Source organism: Pantherophis guttatus, chromosome 2 (assembly GCF_059756535.1).
Source record: "Pantherophis guttatus breed Tessera chromosome 2, ASM5975653v1, whole genome shotgun sequence".
NCBI lineage: Eukaryota > Metazoa > Chordata > Lepidosauria > Squamata > Colubridae > Pantherophis > Pantherophis guttatus.
In genome coordinates, this window is record NC_142064.1 from 96,974,209 (window position 1) to 96,992,892 (window position 18,684).

Sequence of the window (18,684 nt, forward strand, 5' to 3'; positions counted from 1 at the left end):
CCATTTATTTACATATCTCATCAAAATTCATAGCAAAAGTTGGTTGCCATGTGATATTCAGCAGCCAGACCTTTGTAGCACAGATTTGCCAGATAAACAGCTTGCATATTCTCTTCTAAAAACCATGTGCTAAGAAAAGCTGATTAGGCACATTGTGTGTGTGTGTGTGTGTGTGTGTTTGTGTTTTCATAGTCTCAGTTTGTAATTTTTTTCTTATAATTGTAACTGAGAAGATTAGCTGCTGTTCATGGTACTGATGTCCAGTCAATTATCTCTGGAGTTTTAGCCACATATACACATTTTCAAGTCTTATTGGAGATTCTGAAATATTTCCTTTAAAATAGAAAGGATATATAGTCTTTTGTATTCCTATGTTCCAATTAAATTCTTTTTCAGTTTCAGTAATGAAGTATTAAGTTAACATATATAAGGTTGGTTAAAGGGAATGTGAATGTTGTTTTTTACAAACATGAAATTGACTTTTTTTTTACTATGTTATGCTTTGGAGGGGATGTTACATTGTAAAGATTTCCTAATATAGGAAAATAGTAAAAACTATGTAAGTTCTTGTGAAGATAGACATCAAAACTGATGGTTCAATGCAAATTAGAACATAATTTTCGAATGCTGTTTTTCATTTGCCCCTTTCATTAAAAATGTATCCTTCTCTGATCTTCTCTCATTTTCATTATGCCACTTAGGCATAATAACTTGAATAACTTTCCTTTATCTTGTGCATTACACTGCAGTTACTCATGGAAGTCCCTTCCATTATCATATATGATTGTAGCGCTGGTCCTTTGAAATAGCATCCTCTCCAAGACTCATATGGCACCCAGTCTTTAGGTGTTCCAAAAATCCTTGAAAACCTGGCTTTGCTTCTAGGCTGGAGTGAATTGGTGTCAAACTCTCTTGGTTTCTTTTTCTGGTGTGTTGAATATATATATATATATTCTTTTTCCTTTTATTGCTTATTCTAGTTTTAAAATGTCAGCTGCTTGGAGGCATCTGTGATTTGAGTGGTTATAAATCCGATAATAGTAAATAAACCAATTAGTTGACTAATCAGAGTGTGTGTGAAAAAAATCCCATACTTTATCAAGAAAATTACCTTATCAATAAATAAGATGCACTTAGAGTGGCTTAGGGCCTGGTTATTTACGGGACCGCCTACTACCACCAATAGCCTCCCATCGGCCAGTATGCTCTCATAGAGAGGGACTCCTCCGGGTGCCGTCAGCCAAACAGTGTCGACTGGCGGCCCCTAGGGGGAGAGCCTTCTCTGTGGGGGCACCTACCATCTGGAATGAGCTCCCCCCGGAGATACGGAGGATCCCGGATCTGCGCTCCTTCCGCCGTGCTGTGAAGACCTTTTTATTCCATCAAGCGGTCTTGGCCTGATCTCTTCCCTTTTTAAATACGTAAATTTTAATCTGTTTTTAAATTATTGGGGTATTTTAATTTGTCTGGGCCAAATAATTTAATTTGATTTTATCAGGTTTTTAAATTTTGTGTATTTATGTATTTTATTGTTGGCTGTTCACTGCCCTGAGTTCTTTGGGAGTAGGGCGGTATACAAATCAAATAAACTAAACTAAACTAGAGTGATAAGACTTGTTCCCAACTTGTAATAACTGTGATGATAGGATCCTTTATTTTTCCTAATCTTTGGGACTTCTCAAAAATAACAGATACTCAGCAAGTTCTTTCTTAATATTTAATTCATTTGACGGTATGAGTGAATGAGATCTGAACTCATACAGCATATGTAGATGCTTTATCAATTTTAGTGATAATTTTGACTCTTGAATTTGCTTTCAGGTTTACTGTTTCTCTCCCCCCCCTTTCATACTAAACCATTTAAATCCTTTTTATTATTAGCATTTTTCCCCCAAACTCAAATACTGTAATATTGTTTTCTTTTCACATCTTATGTAATTTGGGGGGGGGGGGTGTTAGAATTTCTGTCCAAGTCCATCTTTTCCAATTAGGTTTTCATGTCCCTGAATATTAGGTATTACTGCTCTATTAAAATCTATTTCCTTGAAATCTAAATTATGTATTTACAGATATGCTCAAATATAGTTTTCCATAAAATCAAGAACTCCAGTGCTGCCTGGTCATTATTTCCATATCATTAATAAAAATGCTTTTCATTGGTTAGAATCACGTCAAGGAGAGTTGATCCCCTTGTGCTTTCTTTCAGCTACTGATGGAGAAAGCTGTTAGCTAGGCCAGTCAAAATTTCCTAGTGAGACCAGTCTTGGCAGAGATTGCTTTCTAACAGATGTCAGTGCAATTAAAAATCCCTTCACACCTCTCTAAAAAATCTGCAGTTTCCTTTAAAAAAAAACAAACCACACACAATCCACACCTACATCAACCATTATTTTTTCCGTTCCTCCACTTACTTTAAGTTGGATTTACCAGTGGTTTTCTCAGTTTTCCTACTTTTCTAAACATGTAATTTAAGTAAACGCTTGTACATAATTTAAATAAACATTGTAGTTCATTTTTTGCCTACCCCCTCTCCCTTTCTGTTTATTTTGAACAAGTTTCATTCTTCACTGCCAAACTATGCTAATTATGGGATCAAAATTCAAATTTTATTTATGTAGTATTGGCCATAACAAGCCAATTATGAGTCATCTAATAATATCTTGTATTCATCGGATTATATTTATCCTCTTGCATTAAAAGTTACAATGTTTATTCCTATATTTTCAATAGGAATTTGCCAGTTTCTTCCTTGATATTTAAATTAGTTTTACTAGTTTTTTTCCCAGCAACATATAAATTGTGTCTTTACATCTGAGCTTTGCCACCAACTTCTTCATGATTTACCGTGTTTCCCCGAAAATAAGACCCTGTCTTATATTTTTTTTGGACCCTGAAATAAGCGCTTGGCTTTATTGCCATGTGCTCAAAAGTGATATATTATCAGGAGATGTCTTATTTTGGGGAAAACGGTAGTTTAAAGCCTAATCCTTCTAATCAAACTCAGCATCCTTTAAAATAATTTAAAACTATGCTTGCAAAATACACTCAAACACTATTTTTAATTCCTCCCCAAACTTGTTTCTAAAACAACATGATGATGTATTTATTTGAAAGAATGCATTATAAGAATCTAACAGGATAAAAAAAGGGAAAAAATATATGAAATGAATGATAGAATTTCCAGAGAGTAATTGTAGGAAATGTTTGAAAAGTGCATGTTTTCCGGACAGTGTATATTTCCTTCTTAATATTTATAAGCATATTTATTTGAGAACAAAATCTATTGTTTCAGTAACATGTGCAAAAATAGTCTTGCAACATTCCATAGCATTTAGTGCATTGTTAATTGTTAATGAAATATTACTTGTCTGAAAATAATCATAATGAAATCTCAGATTTAATTCAATGTGTATAACCATTTTCTAAAAATCAGATACATTTAAGTCTTAATTCAGCATTCCAAACGTTCAGATATATTTATCTTTATTTTAAGATTTTCTTGCTCAAAATATTGTAATAGTTTCACCGTGTGGCTTGGATCCAAAAGTGATTTTAGCTGTTCTATTTAGCTGAAGAGTGCAAGCTGGGAAAAGTGAGCCTAGAAATAGAAAGGATCTTCCATGCATGCAACATATTTTACAGAATTCTTCGCATGCTCTTTCAGAAGATCCTATTGGTTACCTAGGCTTTGTCTGGACTCACATTCTAATACAAACTCCATAATTTTGTGGGATTACATTGAGAAGAGGGTTCCTTGAGCACTGCTCAAATAACAATACAAATATAATTTTTGCTTCACCTTATGGTTATTTGGATCTTTTGCGTAGATATTTCTATCTGTCACTGCCTAATTTATATTATTTAACTGGGTAATTTTCTGTGAGAATCTGTTCTATTTGCTTTATAATTAGTTCTTAAGCACTGTATTTGATTTTTGCAGAATGTGGGCATCAATATAATTCTGGGCTCGCCAACATGGTGCCTGAAGTACTCTTGCCAATGTGCCAATATTCCCTTGACTCCACTTCCTGCTTGACTTTAGTTCTTTTCCAATGAGAAACTGCAAAGCAAAGTGCCAGACTCTCCTTATTTCCCAAAATTTCTCTATGTCCCAAATAAGCCCATAAACTTTTTGAGACAATAAAAATAATTGACAGGTATGTTTACCTGCCCAGAGAGGAAACAAATGTAAGCAAAGGGAGTGGGAAGGACAAGTAAGCATTCCCATAAATCTGGTAAGTAGTTATAGCACTGTAATATTTTCTGAAAGGACAAGCCCATCCAAATCTATTTTACCAGAGCAACCACAACATGTTTTCAACAATCCTGATGTGCTTACCAGCCCCCCAAAATTGGAGAGCCTTATTACAATCTAATATGCAAATGTTAGCGGAATTGAAGTTGACATAGGCAAATGGAAATTTCTGTTGTGGGCAGTCAGAATGCCTATGGGATTCTCCTAAGCAACTTGCTCAGACTGAAGAAGCTACTTGGATAAGCAGTGAAAAATTTCAAACCAAAAAAAGAAAAGAGAGTCCAATTGCCATGACTCAACTTCCAGACAACTCTACCTGGATGACTGAGAACCTTCATCGACAAATCAGAACCCGTGCACTAGAATTGTCTTCGTCCTACCGTTAACATTGATAGGCTTTCCAGTGGTCTCCCATGGAAGCTACAGATCATATCTGAAATGCAGTGCTATATTGGCCTCTTGAGCACTGAGTTTGTAGTTTATTGTTATAGTTTCATAGCTGTGGACAGAACAAAACAGATTTTCAGTGGAAATGCATTTCTAGATGGGAAAGCTATGGCAAGTGTACATCTTTGTATGCGGAGATATTGTTATAATGCATAAGAGAGCAGGTACCTGTTTCTTTCCCTCACCCTTGGTTATGGTGTATGAACATTTAGCATGTTACAGTAAGTATTTAGGATTTAGGGTGGTTCTCAAATAACCACCCCGTCTTCTTTCTTCCTTCCACCTGCTCCAGGAATTAACACAAACTTGACAATGGTAAGTGCTTTACATAGACATGTGCAGGGGAACAAGCTGCACATGTCTATGTAAAGCACTTACCATTCCCTGTAATGACCTGGGCCCTATACCTGTGTGTACTTTGAAATTTCCTCAGTATATAAAAATTACAATGAATCCTATTTTTAAAGGGTGCTTTTAGCATTCTCTGATTCTTTTAGTGCATATAAGTTGAGGAAGGGTTATCTGGGGCAAGCTGTTGATAGGGTGTCCTGAAATGTTTTATTGATGACTTTAATCTGCTCCCTTCCTGTTAACTGTCATGCAAAGGTAATTAATATGGCTTGTATTAGTAAATCTTTTGTTTGCTGCAGTGGCTTGCAATGGGGCAGCTCTTAACAGCAGCGTTGACAAAGCACAAGAGAATTCTGTTAAAAAGTTGTGTTTAGTAATTGTAGTCATTGTGTCAGGCCATAACTGACTTGGAGCTGAAGGATTTTTGTGAGATGAGTAGCTGTGCCAGCAGGGACCCAAGTCTCCTGGGCCAGCCGCACTCTCATTAAGATTTGCCGCTAGCAGTGGCGGTGTTCGGCAAGTATGTGACGTGCATTCTGTTATTGTATGCTTGGCTTGTCAGCCTGCAGCTTTCTGACACTCACTTATGTCACTCTTTATTCAGAGAGGAAGAAGCTTTTGATAATTTGACAAGACAAGCTCTTAAACGATCTAGGTCATGGCCTTCACTGTCTGTGATTGTGAACATATTTCCTGAAAGCCCTGTCACTCATCACAGCTACATTTTCTCCCGGGGAGTCGTAGGCCTGTCCTGGTCTCTTGTCAGCTCATACATTTTGGTTATTCATATACCAAATATAGTCTTGGTGGAGGGATGTTTTTTTTCCCCTTCACTTTTGCAAATGCTAGCATGTTAGTAAGGCTAATCCTTTCTCCTGTGTTGTGTTCCCAGCAGGGTTGTGTTCAAGGGTTCTCTCTGGTACAAGGCAGACAACTGGCCAAGGGGAGCTGAAAAGGAGGAAAGGCCGCTTAGTGCTGTTTTTGTGTTTGTTCATTGTTGTGGAAATATGAGAACTGGTGGCAAGGGCCTTGTCTATTGAGCACTTGAGTCTTGGTCTGCTGTCAGGGGCTGTTTAAGATTGAGTGTTTTATTTTCTTTGATGTTCACATTTGAGAATAGGGAAGTGGGAATTAAACAACAGATGCACTAAGCCGTTGTTCTCATAAAACAATAATTAGCACATGATAAAATTCAATATGGGTCAAATGGAACAATATAAACTCTTGATTCATCTTGTGTGACAAAGTGGGTTGATCTGTGCTTTATTTTTATGAATACTCACCAGTCCAAATTACTGATAGGATAAATATTTGGAATTTCCAGTTGTGCAAAACTTAAGAAGCAAACTGATCACCATTTTACAGAGATCATAGTACATAGAACTAGATGTTAGTTCAGTTGCACCACTGAGCCAGAAAATAAATGGAATACTCTAATGTAGAGAAATTCCGTAACAGTTTTTCACCTACAAGAACAATTTATATTTAATCAGATGTTCAGGTGTTACCAGATTTTGAGGTACTGTCTTCCATAGCAAGCAATTCTGCATCAATTAAGCAATCCATAAACTATAGCAATTATTTAGTATTTCAGTGTTAAGGGAACAATGCAAATTAGCTTTGAAGCTAATGCAAAGAATGAACTGGTCTCAGAATTGTATGAGTCATTTGGAAAAAACATTTTTTGAAACATCTCTCAGGATATTCAATCCTAAATGCTTGATTAGATTTGATTAGAGTTCAGTCACATTGTACTTAACATTAAATGCTATGTTAAATCTTAATGTATCTTTACTTGGAACAAAAATAGTGAAAAATACTGAGTGAAATTTAAATCTGGGTAATTTTATTTATTGTGTGAATTTAATTTTAATTTTATTTTATTTTTCCTCATAGGCTAAAAGTGAACAAATATTTATATGAAATTTAGCCCTTTCCTAATTCATGTTTCATTATTGTTTTTTGAAGTCTCTAATTTATTTCAACATGACAACATTGTATAATATTAATGTTTCGTTTCCTAATGTTAGAGGTGATATATTTGCTAGAGCAAATTTTAATATTATTAATAGACTGAGACACATACTATCAAAATGCTATTTTTGCATCAGGCCCTTCATTGCCAATAGTTTTTCAGCTAAATTATCATTGAGAACAGTGCAGTGATCAGGACCTATCCAGAACTAATGGATAAATAACAGCTTGTTTATCACTATGGTAAGCCAGTGAAAATATTGCCAAAAGTAAAATCCATTTAAAGCTTGAAAGTAGTAGAATACTATTGTACTGTAGGATAAAATGGGGACTCATAGTTTAGTTCGAATTTCACGATCAATTGAGGAAAAGTAGATCTGTTTATTGTTTGTTTCAGACATGTTTATTGTTTAATATCTTCTTTATCGCAAATGGGTATTTGCGTGTCTGTCTCTATGTGTATAAAAGCATGCAGATATGTGTGCATATACAAAATAGTTAACACCTCTTTCCTTTATGTCCAGATGGATATTGAGTATAGCTTGCAGTTCCTCTTCTAATAATGTAAAGTCTAAAAAAACACCAAAGATTTGCATTTGGATGAGAAAGAAAGTACTCCATTATATCTTTTTTTAAAAAAAAACATATAAATTGCTTAAAATATCTTAGTTTACATTAAACTACAATTATTAGAAGAAATTTATATGATTATTTTAGAATGGTTTTTTATAATATGTATTATTATAAACCTAGTTGCAATGATACAGAAAGTGGGCAAATTAGTCCCATTACAGATAATGGAAAATGAAAGAATTGTCAGAGAAATATCAAAACAGCTATTTTATAAAGGTTGAAATGGAAAGGCTGATTTTATTTGAAAATTCCATATTCTGTTTCTAATGTGAAAATTATAGTCAGAAGGAAATAGATAGTGTTAAGTAGTATTTTGTGTATTTTGTTATAGTTGTACTCCAGAGTGTCTTATTCTGTGCATTCAAATGTGTCTTATTTTGCTATGCAGTTCTGTGAGGTAGAACAAAGTGGAATAATACAGAAATTGTAAAACCGCAAGCAGAAAAGCATAACTACATGCAATATTTTGATTAAAATTAAAATTGTATTCAAAAATAGAATAACGATTAAATGAAAATATGATATAATTTAATCTCTAAGTGATGTATCCCACCAGCCTTAAAAGTTGAACATCTCTGGCCTTTATTTACATTTTGGGACTATTATAAACTTGTCTTCAAAAGTTCTAAACTTTAGCAAAAAGAAAGGGGGAGAAACTGTTGCTGGCTTTCTGACAATGGCAGGGAGTGTGTTAAACCAGTGTAAAATTCAATTAAACTGTCTAGCCAGGTTTTTGAAGCTGAAATGCAGACCCTCTCAGTTAAGCTTCTTATTTTCCTGTGACCGACACCAGTGGTTACTGTGTTATGCCAAAATCAACAGGCTGTAAAGCACCTTGTTTCATGCTCCCAGCTGATCAATATTTTTATTTTCCAGGCTTGCCCAGAAATATGGAGGCAGTATCACCTAACAGTAAGTAGAAACACCTTTTTATTTTGTCCTACACCGGGCCTATTTACTCTTCTGTGAACTGCTGACCATAAAATAGAGACAAGGATCTTTTGAAGAAAGTTAATAAAATATCTGATGAGAGTTAGAATTGAAGAATGCAAGAATATCCTATGCTATTTTTTTCTGCCATGTTCTTCTAAACAGTTTGTGTAATAGAAATTACTTGTGGTAATACTATATCAGTTTGCTGCTTATAGCTTCTTCAGAAGTACATAACAAGAATGAAATGTCTCCTTTAAACACCAACAATATCAATAAGTGAATCATGGATACTACAGAAACTGTTATAGTTTCACTGTTCTTGTGATTAGTTGCTTTGATGAGATACCAAAATTAGAAATAAAATAAAATTTTAATATCTGTTTACGAGGAAGTTTATAAAGCACAGTCAAAATGTACTACAAAACTTTCACTTTAACTGACTATTAATAGTATTAAATATATTTGTGGTAAACTTAATGCAATGTTCTGTTTGGCTTCATAATTTACTTAACTATATCTAAATTTCTCATGGGAAATTGGAATGGCTATTGGTAGATCATAATAAAGGGATGAACTGGCTCAAGAACAGAACTTATTTCTTCATGGACTGCTTTTTTCTTACTTAGAAGAAAATACAGTTGATAGATGGATGATACACAACAGCGATTTTGAGTTCCCCTATTTTTTTCTATATTTTTGTATGACCTGTTTCTTTTTAATCTTATATACTTTTTACAATCATACATTTTCTGAAATTTCCTTGATTGTGCATTTCTTTGAAGAATCAGAATTAGCCTGAATATGCATTATTATATAGTATGGCTGAGGTTTTCAAGAAATTATGATGTAGCTTCTCTGTTTAAATAGGAATCTAATATGGAGAAATTACTTAGATTATTATTTGGCTACTTTAATCTTAAGGCTGCAAAAAGTATCACTTCTAAAAAAAAGGTTTTTTTAAAAAAATTCTCAATTAATTTTTGATGAATTAGTAAACTTTCATTTAATACCCTGTTTCCCCCAAAATAAGACATCCCCTGATAATAAGCCCAATCGGGCTTTTGAGAGCATGGCAATAAGGCCAAGCGCTTATTTCAGGGGTCAAAAAAATATAAGACAGTGTCTTATTTTCAGGGAAACACGGTACTTATACTATCTTTTGGATTCTGAGATGAAAGAATACAATCTGGTTGTGTGATTCTGATAAAGAGCTTTATATTTTTTATTGGTTCCAATATTGATAGAATAGAATAGAATATTCTTTATGAGCCAAGTGTGAATTGCAATTACATAAAAAATAATGTGTTATCTATCTAAATTGTTTTCAAAGAACATCATAAAATGAAAATTAAAATACAAAATGTGAAGCTGTTTATATCGATGTATCATGGACATATTTACATTAGTCCTCAAAATTATGAAATAAATACTAATTCATATTTGAATTTATATGCTCATGTTAAAACAATATATTCCACATTTGTGTCTTTAAGTACAGTTGAATCAGATTGTAATATTTTGCAATAAACCAGAATATGAAGCATATAGAAAATCTGCATAAGGAGAACAAATTTAGTGTAACATACAAATATATACCATGTAGATAATCTTTTAATCCTACTTATTATGCATGTTTATCAAAAGGGTTATATAAAACGTGTGGTTATTTTTTCATGCATAAGCAAAATGTCTCTAATTAATTGCTATGAATGTTTCAGATCAATAGAACATATTTGTTATTTCTGAGACTTTGTAAATTTTATTCATTTTTCTCTTACTAAGAGAAGGGGTGCCATCTATTGACTCACTGTGGTTACCACAGTCAAAATCATTACCGATAACAATGGTTAAATAAGTAGCTGATAGTTACGGATTGCCTTTACCTTTTTTGTGACATTTTTGGCATACCATGTCTTGGTGACATTTTCAGAGTGTTGCCAGAATGAAAAGTGAAATAAGAGATTTGGAAAGCATGGAAGATTAAGAAATGATACTAAATTGGTTCCTTACAAATTTGCAAATGACATTTTGTTTTCAGCATTGTTGTATAAAGAAGCCATTGAATGTTAAAATCAACAAATCCACATTGAAGAAAAAGACTTACAACAGATTTTAAATACGAAGTACAGTCAAATACATTTAAAAATTACAACTGCATTTTCTATAAAAAATATTTCTAATTACCAAAGTAATTAAGTATACTATCATAAAGATGATCCAAAAATCAAAACTATTTTTAATTTAGGGCAGGAGTCTCTATATTTGTCACTGGGTGAATTATATATTTGCTGTCTAGTATGCAACTGTAAATGAATATATAGTATTTAATGAAAAGACATCATAAATCACATCCCTTTTTATATTATGCATATTAAACATGAGCTCAGATCATTTCATAAATAGCTATGTGCTATTTTCAATATTTTCTATGGCTCATGAAGTATGCACCCTTCAGCCAACATTAACACATTTTTTACATGTGAGTTGAAAATCTATTCACACTGCATTTTCCATTAGGTAGGTAAGACCTCTATCCATTTCATCTGGCTTAGAAGCACCTTACTTTCCCTGATCTTCTTGACTTCATATATATCATACTAACATTAAGAAAAACATGTGACAGTTTTTATTTTAGATGGATTTTATGCTGATGTAAGATTAGTCCCTATGGTCTTATCAATGCAGAGAGTTTGGCCTTGAGTATACTTTAGTTGGGATTCAGAAGGGTATGTATGCCACAGATTCTCCCTTCCACTGGAGAAGGCTACTATCTAGGGACCATGGGAGACTGCTAACAAAAGATAGAACCATGTATGCTTTGGAAACCAATAGCACCATAACAATATATACCCTCCTAATGGAATATTCTAGTGCTTCAAGCAGTAGCTGGTAATAATGAAGAGCATCCTGGAAAATCAGTGGTGATTTTATACCAGTTACTCTAGCTTCCCTTGTGCATCCTGAATATTGTCTTTATTAATATACTTACCTTTTGACCATAAGATTTTCAAGATGTATGGGAGAGATATTAATATAATATTCAACTCTTTTAATTATAATACAATTATAACTGTCAGGTTAGACAACTTTTAATATTGTGATGTTTTCAAAATAGTATATTTTTTATACTTAAGTTTTATGTTAATTAATTTAAAAATGCCAGCTATACTATGTTGAGGGTATCTTGGAGCAAAACCTTTATGATGTCTTCACTGGAATCAATCATGATAAAATATGCTTAATTGAGAATTCACATGTACAGGAGGTGTCATATAAAGCCAGGTAAATCTTGTAAAATCTTATACAATTATGTTTACATATTATACCAATCCTTTTTAAGGAAAGAGATTATCATCCATTTTAAAGACAAAGAGTATAATTTATGGATTAGACATAAAATATTACATATGCAATAAGGATTTGGTTTAAATCCTTTAGAGTAAAATGAATTTCAAGCAAAAACAAAGCTTTATCTGTATATGAACCTCTTTCGATTTTATTCGTGGTGCTTTTCTTTACATTTAAAGCTATTTGAAAATGGGAGAATTTTTTCCCCCCAGAGGATTATGGTTTCTTCTGTTATTGTGTTTTGTGCATGCAGTAACTTTCTTTCCACCACCTGCTACTTCAGTCCTCTCGTTTGTATCACAACCTCTTTCCCCATGATGACCACCAACACATCATCACAATTTGGCTACTGGACACTGTCATATAAGAAGCTTTAAATTCATGTTTCTGTTCATATATTAATATTAAAAGAGAACACAGAATTTCTATTTTAATAGATATATTTGAAATACATGAAATTACAAAGCATGCTTTATGCTTTAAATTTTTTGCTTTGTTATTGAAATTCTGTTAAGACTTGTATAAAAAAATAAAGAAATAAGTGAGCAGGTAAATTTGAATTGAATTCTGGATTAAATATGGATTAAATTCAATATTTTAAAAAATGTCTTAAAGCACAGCTATATTTAATAGCCCTGTGTTTAAAGAAGTTATAGTAAATTTACAAAGAATGGAATGAAAAAAAATTCACTTAGAATTTGCCAGATTAGTTGAAAAGAGGTTCCATGTGATCAGACTAATGCATATTTGCATATATACAGTACATTGATTGTTATAACATGATAAAGTTTATAAAAGAGTAGTCTTGTCTTGTTCATTTACGGTAGTTTAAGGAAAAACTGTGCTTGCTTAATCTAAATGTAGATTTTGAACTTTTACACAGTTTTCTTTCAGTCTTCAAGCCAATCCTTTTCTTTACCCAGAAATAAGATCCAAAGAAAAAGATAGAATGACATTACAAGTAAATGTGCCTAGTTTTGCAGTATTCAAATGTTGTACTGAGAACTTATTGTTTAGAATTTAACTTCAAAATGCTACCCTACAAAATTCCAATATTAGGTGTGTTTATTTTTTACCACAACATTCTTATGCCCAGAGTTGTTGGGGCTTGGATGAATGTGGAACTCATTTGAAATGATTACTAACTCCATTGATTTTTTTAAAGAAAAACTTCAGTAATAATAAGATTGCCAGTTAAGAGATACTTTATACTGAAAGTAAAAAACAACAACTAAATCCTGACTTACTATTTAACCAAAGTGTGTAAATAAATTATAATAAAAAATATTTGGCAGATAACATATGGTCATTTTTTTCTTTATTTTCTAGGAAACATTACTTTGCATTTTGAAAATGTCATTGAAACTAATCAGATATTTTGATATTAAGTACCTGTGTTTCTTTAGTTACATTGTATATAAATACATAATAATATTGAATTAATTCCTTAATTCAATCCTTAATCCTTTTTTGCCAGATTAGAAGAGTGCTATAGTATGTATAGAAATTGTGTATCTTCCCAAATAACTAACAGTACATTATCTGCTGTGTAACATCAACACCCCTCCCCTACCTCCACTATTGGCAATACCATAATGAGGTGGTATGGCAGCAGAATTTATTTTTAGTGCTGTTTTAGATATTTAGATAGACTGTAATTCTGTATGCATTATTTGGGGAGTAAGTTTCATTTGAATTCAGCAGAATTTATCGCTTAACATGCATAGACTCAATAAATGTTTCCAACATGCCAAGATGTTACTCTTCTATGTAAGGCACTTGATAAATTAACAATATTTAGTACCACTTTAATACTTGAAAATTGAATTGTCATTTATCTGTTGGATTGAGTAAAATGTTTGCAAAAATAACAACAACAACAATTTCCCCTAACACAAGGCAGTGAACATTCCTTCCTCCTCCTGTTTTCCCTATAACAACAGCTCTGTGAGATGGATTGGGTTGAGAGAGAGTGACTAGCCCAAATTCACCCAGGTGGCTTTCATGCCTGAAGCAGCACTAGAACTCACTGTCTCCTGGCTTCTAGACTGTTGCCTTAACCAATACACCAAACTGGCTATTAATATTAAATGTTAAAGTGTTTAATGTATTTCAATATTTACAGAAAGTTACTATTAGAAGAGAACATATTCTGTGTCTTTATCAATAGAGCTAAATTCAGGGGGAGTTCCCTTCTTGTTAATACTCCAAAGAAGATTTTAAGATTACAAAAGGTTGTGGGACAAAAGGGGAGGGAAGTTATCACGGTTCCCTTTTTATCAGTATGACCTCTTCATTAGTGTATTAATTGAATACATTGGGGAAATTTTCATATTTATTTTTGCTTGTTGGTCACTTGTTTCTAAGGATTGTTATACAGTACCACAAGTGTCCCTTTATGTATAAAATGTGGTTGCTGACTACAAAAGTTCCTAATAATAATAGCAGCAGCAGCAGTAACAATAACAACCATGATTTTCTATTTTTAATTTGTCTAGTTTATAATGGATTTAGAAATATTTGCTGTCGTCTTATGCCAATCATGTTTTAAAGGCTAATTTATCTGCATCTCACTGTGGCAGAATGTGAACAAAGATGCATAGTGAAGACTGATAGCATTGAGACAGTTATATTTTTTTATTTGTATTTGGATGACTGTCAAATTTGCACTTATGTTCCCTGATCCAACAGGTGATACATACATCATAATTAGTTAACATGGATCTCCTAAACTGGATAAGAGTATTGTATCTAAAATAATGTCAAAGTATCTGTTTTAAAAATCAAAATTTTCAAAACATGGTCAGTATTAGAGTAGTCTTTTCACTATTTCTATCATAGTTCAGATTAATGATTCCCTCTCAATTATTACACCTGTTCCAATTTTATCAAACTACCTTGATTGTCAATTCTTCGATCCTTGTTAATGTTTGCAAATCTATATGAAATTATTAAAGTAATAGAACGTTAATGTGAAGCAAAACTTTAAAAAATAATGATTAATTCAGCATACTTAGTTTAAAATGCCTGTTTGTTCAAATAAACCCCAATCTTTTCTTAGTTTTTTGTGACAGAGGGAGAATATAGCTTCATTTTTTTCTATGACTTTTTGAAAAAATAGAATTCTCTTCAGGAGATCTGGTTACTTTTTCTTTTTGTTTACAGATTCTTTAGTCTCCAATTAGGTTCTTTTATGATGACTGATGGGAATTAACAGAACATCATTTGCAGCGAAATAACAATAAACTACTGCATTTTTACCTGTCAGGCGAATAAATATTTGTTCTCAATTAAATTATGTACAAAGCAGTATTGAATACATTTCAATAAGCCTTCAGGCTTAATATTTTAAATGTTTCATTGTATTTACATTAGCAGGATTTAGAATTATTCTTGACTGTAAATATGACCTCCTGTAGTTAGTAAGTAGTGATTAGTAACATGAACTCTTATATTCGTGGATACAGGTTGTTTGTGTTAATATTTTGAGTTACCCTTAAGATGAAAGTACAACATGCAACAAGGAATTTACGTCATAAAAATGAGCATTAAATATTTTTAGTACATAAATACATATCTTGTGGTTTTAAAACATGTCGGCTGAATCTGAATTTTTGCATACTAGTTTTTAATATTAAAGACTTTTTTTACATGAAATAAACCACTGAATCCATAACTCAATTGAGGTATTTTTATTGCTTTCAGTTCAGAATCACATCCTGATGCTTAAAGTTGTGAAGGGTATGTCAAAATGACATCAAGAAAGTCTGGCTTCAAATAGCTGCTTAATCATGAAGGCCCTAATGCCTGGGATGAGATCTACAAAGGCATCTTTGCCAGTTGCTATTGGATTTTTGTTTTGCTGTTTTAAACAGAGAATCTAGCTTTCTGGCTATCTCAACAATACTTTTTGCAGAATGTAACATTTTCTGTTCCCAGTTTCCTCCCAGTTTTTTTATTCAGATAGCACTATTTACAGGCATATATGTAGGGGAATCCCAGAATGGGACAATTTGCCCCAGGTGACCCATCTTGGCCAATTTGCCACAGGACAACTCACTGCAGCCAATTTTCCATGGGACAACTCACTGCGGGACAATTCAATGCAGGATAACTCAAGAGAGGGACAAGTGAATTGTGGTCTCCGTGCTCTGGCTCACCCCAGCTTCAAGGACTTCTACCTTGAGAGGTTTAAACCTAAAGCAAGACAAGGCCCGCTGCAAATTACATGCACATGCAAATTACATACACTGCATGCCACCTGTGGCATACGTGCCATAGGTTTGCCATCACGGCTCTAGACCCTCTCACAACACTAGTAAATGAGCAGATACTGGAAGTTCCTTTGATTGTTTAGTTGAAGTCTTGAGAATAAATATCACATAGGATTTTGTGACCAAATATAAAATGACAGCATTTTTTTTCATCTTGCTGTTAAGCAACGCCAACACTATAATTGTTTGCAGAAGATTTTACAGAAGAATAAGACCTCACTGGGTATCAGTTAAAGAAACTGTCACAATCACATCATACAAAAAATAGCACTGACATATTTTTCCTTCCTAATTTTTTCTTCTTACCATTTTTGGTAATACAGGTAGTTCTTGACTACAACAGTTCATTTAGTGGTCATTCAGTTACAATGGCACTGAAAAAAGTGGCTTATGACCATTTTTCACACTTACGACCGTTGCAGCATTCCCAAGGTCATGTGATCAAAATTTGGATACTTGGCAACTGGTTCACATTTATGATGGTTGCAGTGTCCTGAGGTCATGTGAACAGCTTTTGCAACTTTCTGACAAGCAGAGTCAATGGGGAAACCAGATTCACTTAACAGTCATGTTACTAATTTGACAACTGCAATGATTCAATTAACAGCTGTGGCTAGAAAGGTCATAAAATGGGGCAAAACTCACTTAACAAATGTCTCACTTAACCTAAATTTTGGGCTCAGTTGTGGTCATAAGTCAAGGACTACCTGTATTACCAAAATATAAATTAAGTATTATTATTCCTTCTGTGCTGGGTGAAGAAAAATGAAAGACATAGTCATGCGAAGGATGAAGAATAAGTGAAGAAGCTTATAAAGTAAGGGAATTGGTATTAAGTGTCATAAATTGGATGAGGATGGAAGAAGAGATATCTAGGAGTTTTTAATGGTGACTCATGCTCTGCTTTCTGCACTTACAAACCAGGCTTGAGTTCAGAGGGACTTCAAACATCTATGGTTAGTTCTTATTAAATGAAACCTCGAATAAGCTGAAGTCCTTTTCTCCAAATAATAGCTTTTAAGGTTGTTTCTCTTTATTTTAATTGGTGGCTGAGAGGGATTTCTAACACAGATACTTTGCCACTGTCTCATGTTGAGAAAGCTTTTTTTTTTTTTTTTGTCACAGCAAAAATGCAATATCACATACAAGCTTGTGTACGTTTGGTCCCCAAACAAAGTATTTGTCTTTTTTGATTTCAGGAATCTAAAAAAAATCACTTGAAAGGAGTATTTTGGCCAAAGTGCTTCGTTTTGCTACCCATTATTATTGTTTTGATTAATAGCTAGTAGCAAAAAGAAAAGTGCCTACTTGCAGCTGCTTCTTTCTCTTTTGTAGGTTTTATGCACTGAATTGTGGTCATAGATTCCCCCTGCCTACATAGAAGGAATTTCTATTCACAGAAGGAACACTCTGACATAGAAAAAAAACCATACATAGGTTTCTTCTGAGAATAGATTAAGAATTTGGATCCAAAGCCTTACGTCAACAAGATTTCTCATGAATTCTGGTGCTCCAGTTTTCTAAACTGGAGTCCTTCTGTTTGTTCTGTCCCCGACTCACACACGCATACAAACAGTCAGCCAGGAGTTAATAAACCCAGCAGTCAGAAATTTCTTTGAGATAACAGCATTGGCAGCAACCCAGTAGCTGCTTGCCAAAAACTTTACTCACAAAGGGAGGTTTTCCTCCTCCGTCAGATAAACCAAAATAACTTCACAAAGCCAAAGAATTGTCAAGTCCAGTCCATAATAAATCCAAGGAAGGCATATAACGAAGTTCCAGAAACGCAGTATGACTTGCTAGCTTTTCAGTTTTGTCCATCACAAAGCCTGAATGGCCACCACACCCCCTTTTATCCCCTGTGGGGTGTGGTCCAGCTTAATCTCTGGCACGCCTCCTTCTCTGCTGCGCGCGCATGTCTTTCCGACACTGTCAGGGATCCAGCCAAGACTTATCTCCGTCGCTGTCTAACTGCGGCTGCTCGAAAGTGCCTGGCTCCTGGCCTATCTCTTCTCCTTCAGAAGACACCTGAGGCATTGCCAGAGAGGAGGATCCTGGAGAGGGAGGCCTTGCCAACTCCTCTCCTTCACTTTCGGAGTCTTCTCCCTTCGATAAGACAGGCTCAGTGGTCGGAGTCACAACACTGTTAACCTTACATTCAGTGGATGTCCTCTCTAATTGAAAGGGGAGAGTAATTCGCTAACTAGTCATATTGTTTTTTTGAGATCTTTTCTTATTTTACATGTTCTTAAAGAGTTCCTTAATTCTCCATAGCTCATCTTCAGGGTTGCAACAGAAAGCCAATATTGTAAGTACTCTTCTGTAAGCAAAATTATTATGTTGCAAATCAAAATTGTTTTATTTTACAGTAAATTAAAATGTTTCCCCTTAATTTTGTGTGTATACGTATGTATGTGTTTATGACATTTACACAGTTCATTAAAAAGGAAAAGCTCAAAGCATTTTATA

The 18,684-nt window shown here is 33.8% G+C and overlaps 1 protein-coding gene across 1 annotated transcript in view; it reads left to right on the forward strand.

The window, feature by feature from the left end:
* ZCCHC7 (zinc finger CCHC-type containing 7) overlaps positions 1-18,684 on the forward strand; it is a 134,349-nt gene that overhangs the window by 85,939 nt on the left and 29,726 nt on the right. Inside the window, exon 6 of the mRNA XM_034410764.3 lies at positions 8,537-8,572. Within this exon, the coding sequence (XP_034266655.1) occupies positions 8,537-8,572 (36 nt within the window). The remainder of the gene's footprint in view (positions 1-8,536; positions 8,573-18,684) is intronic.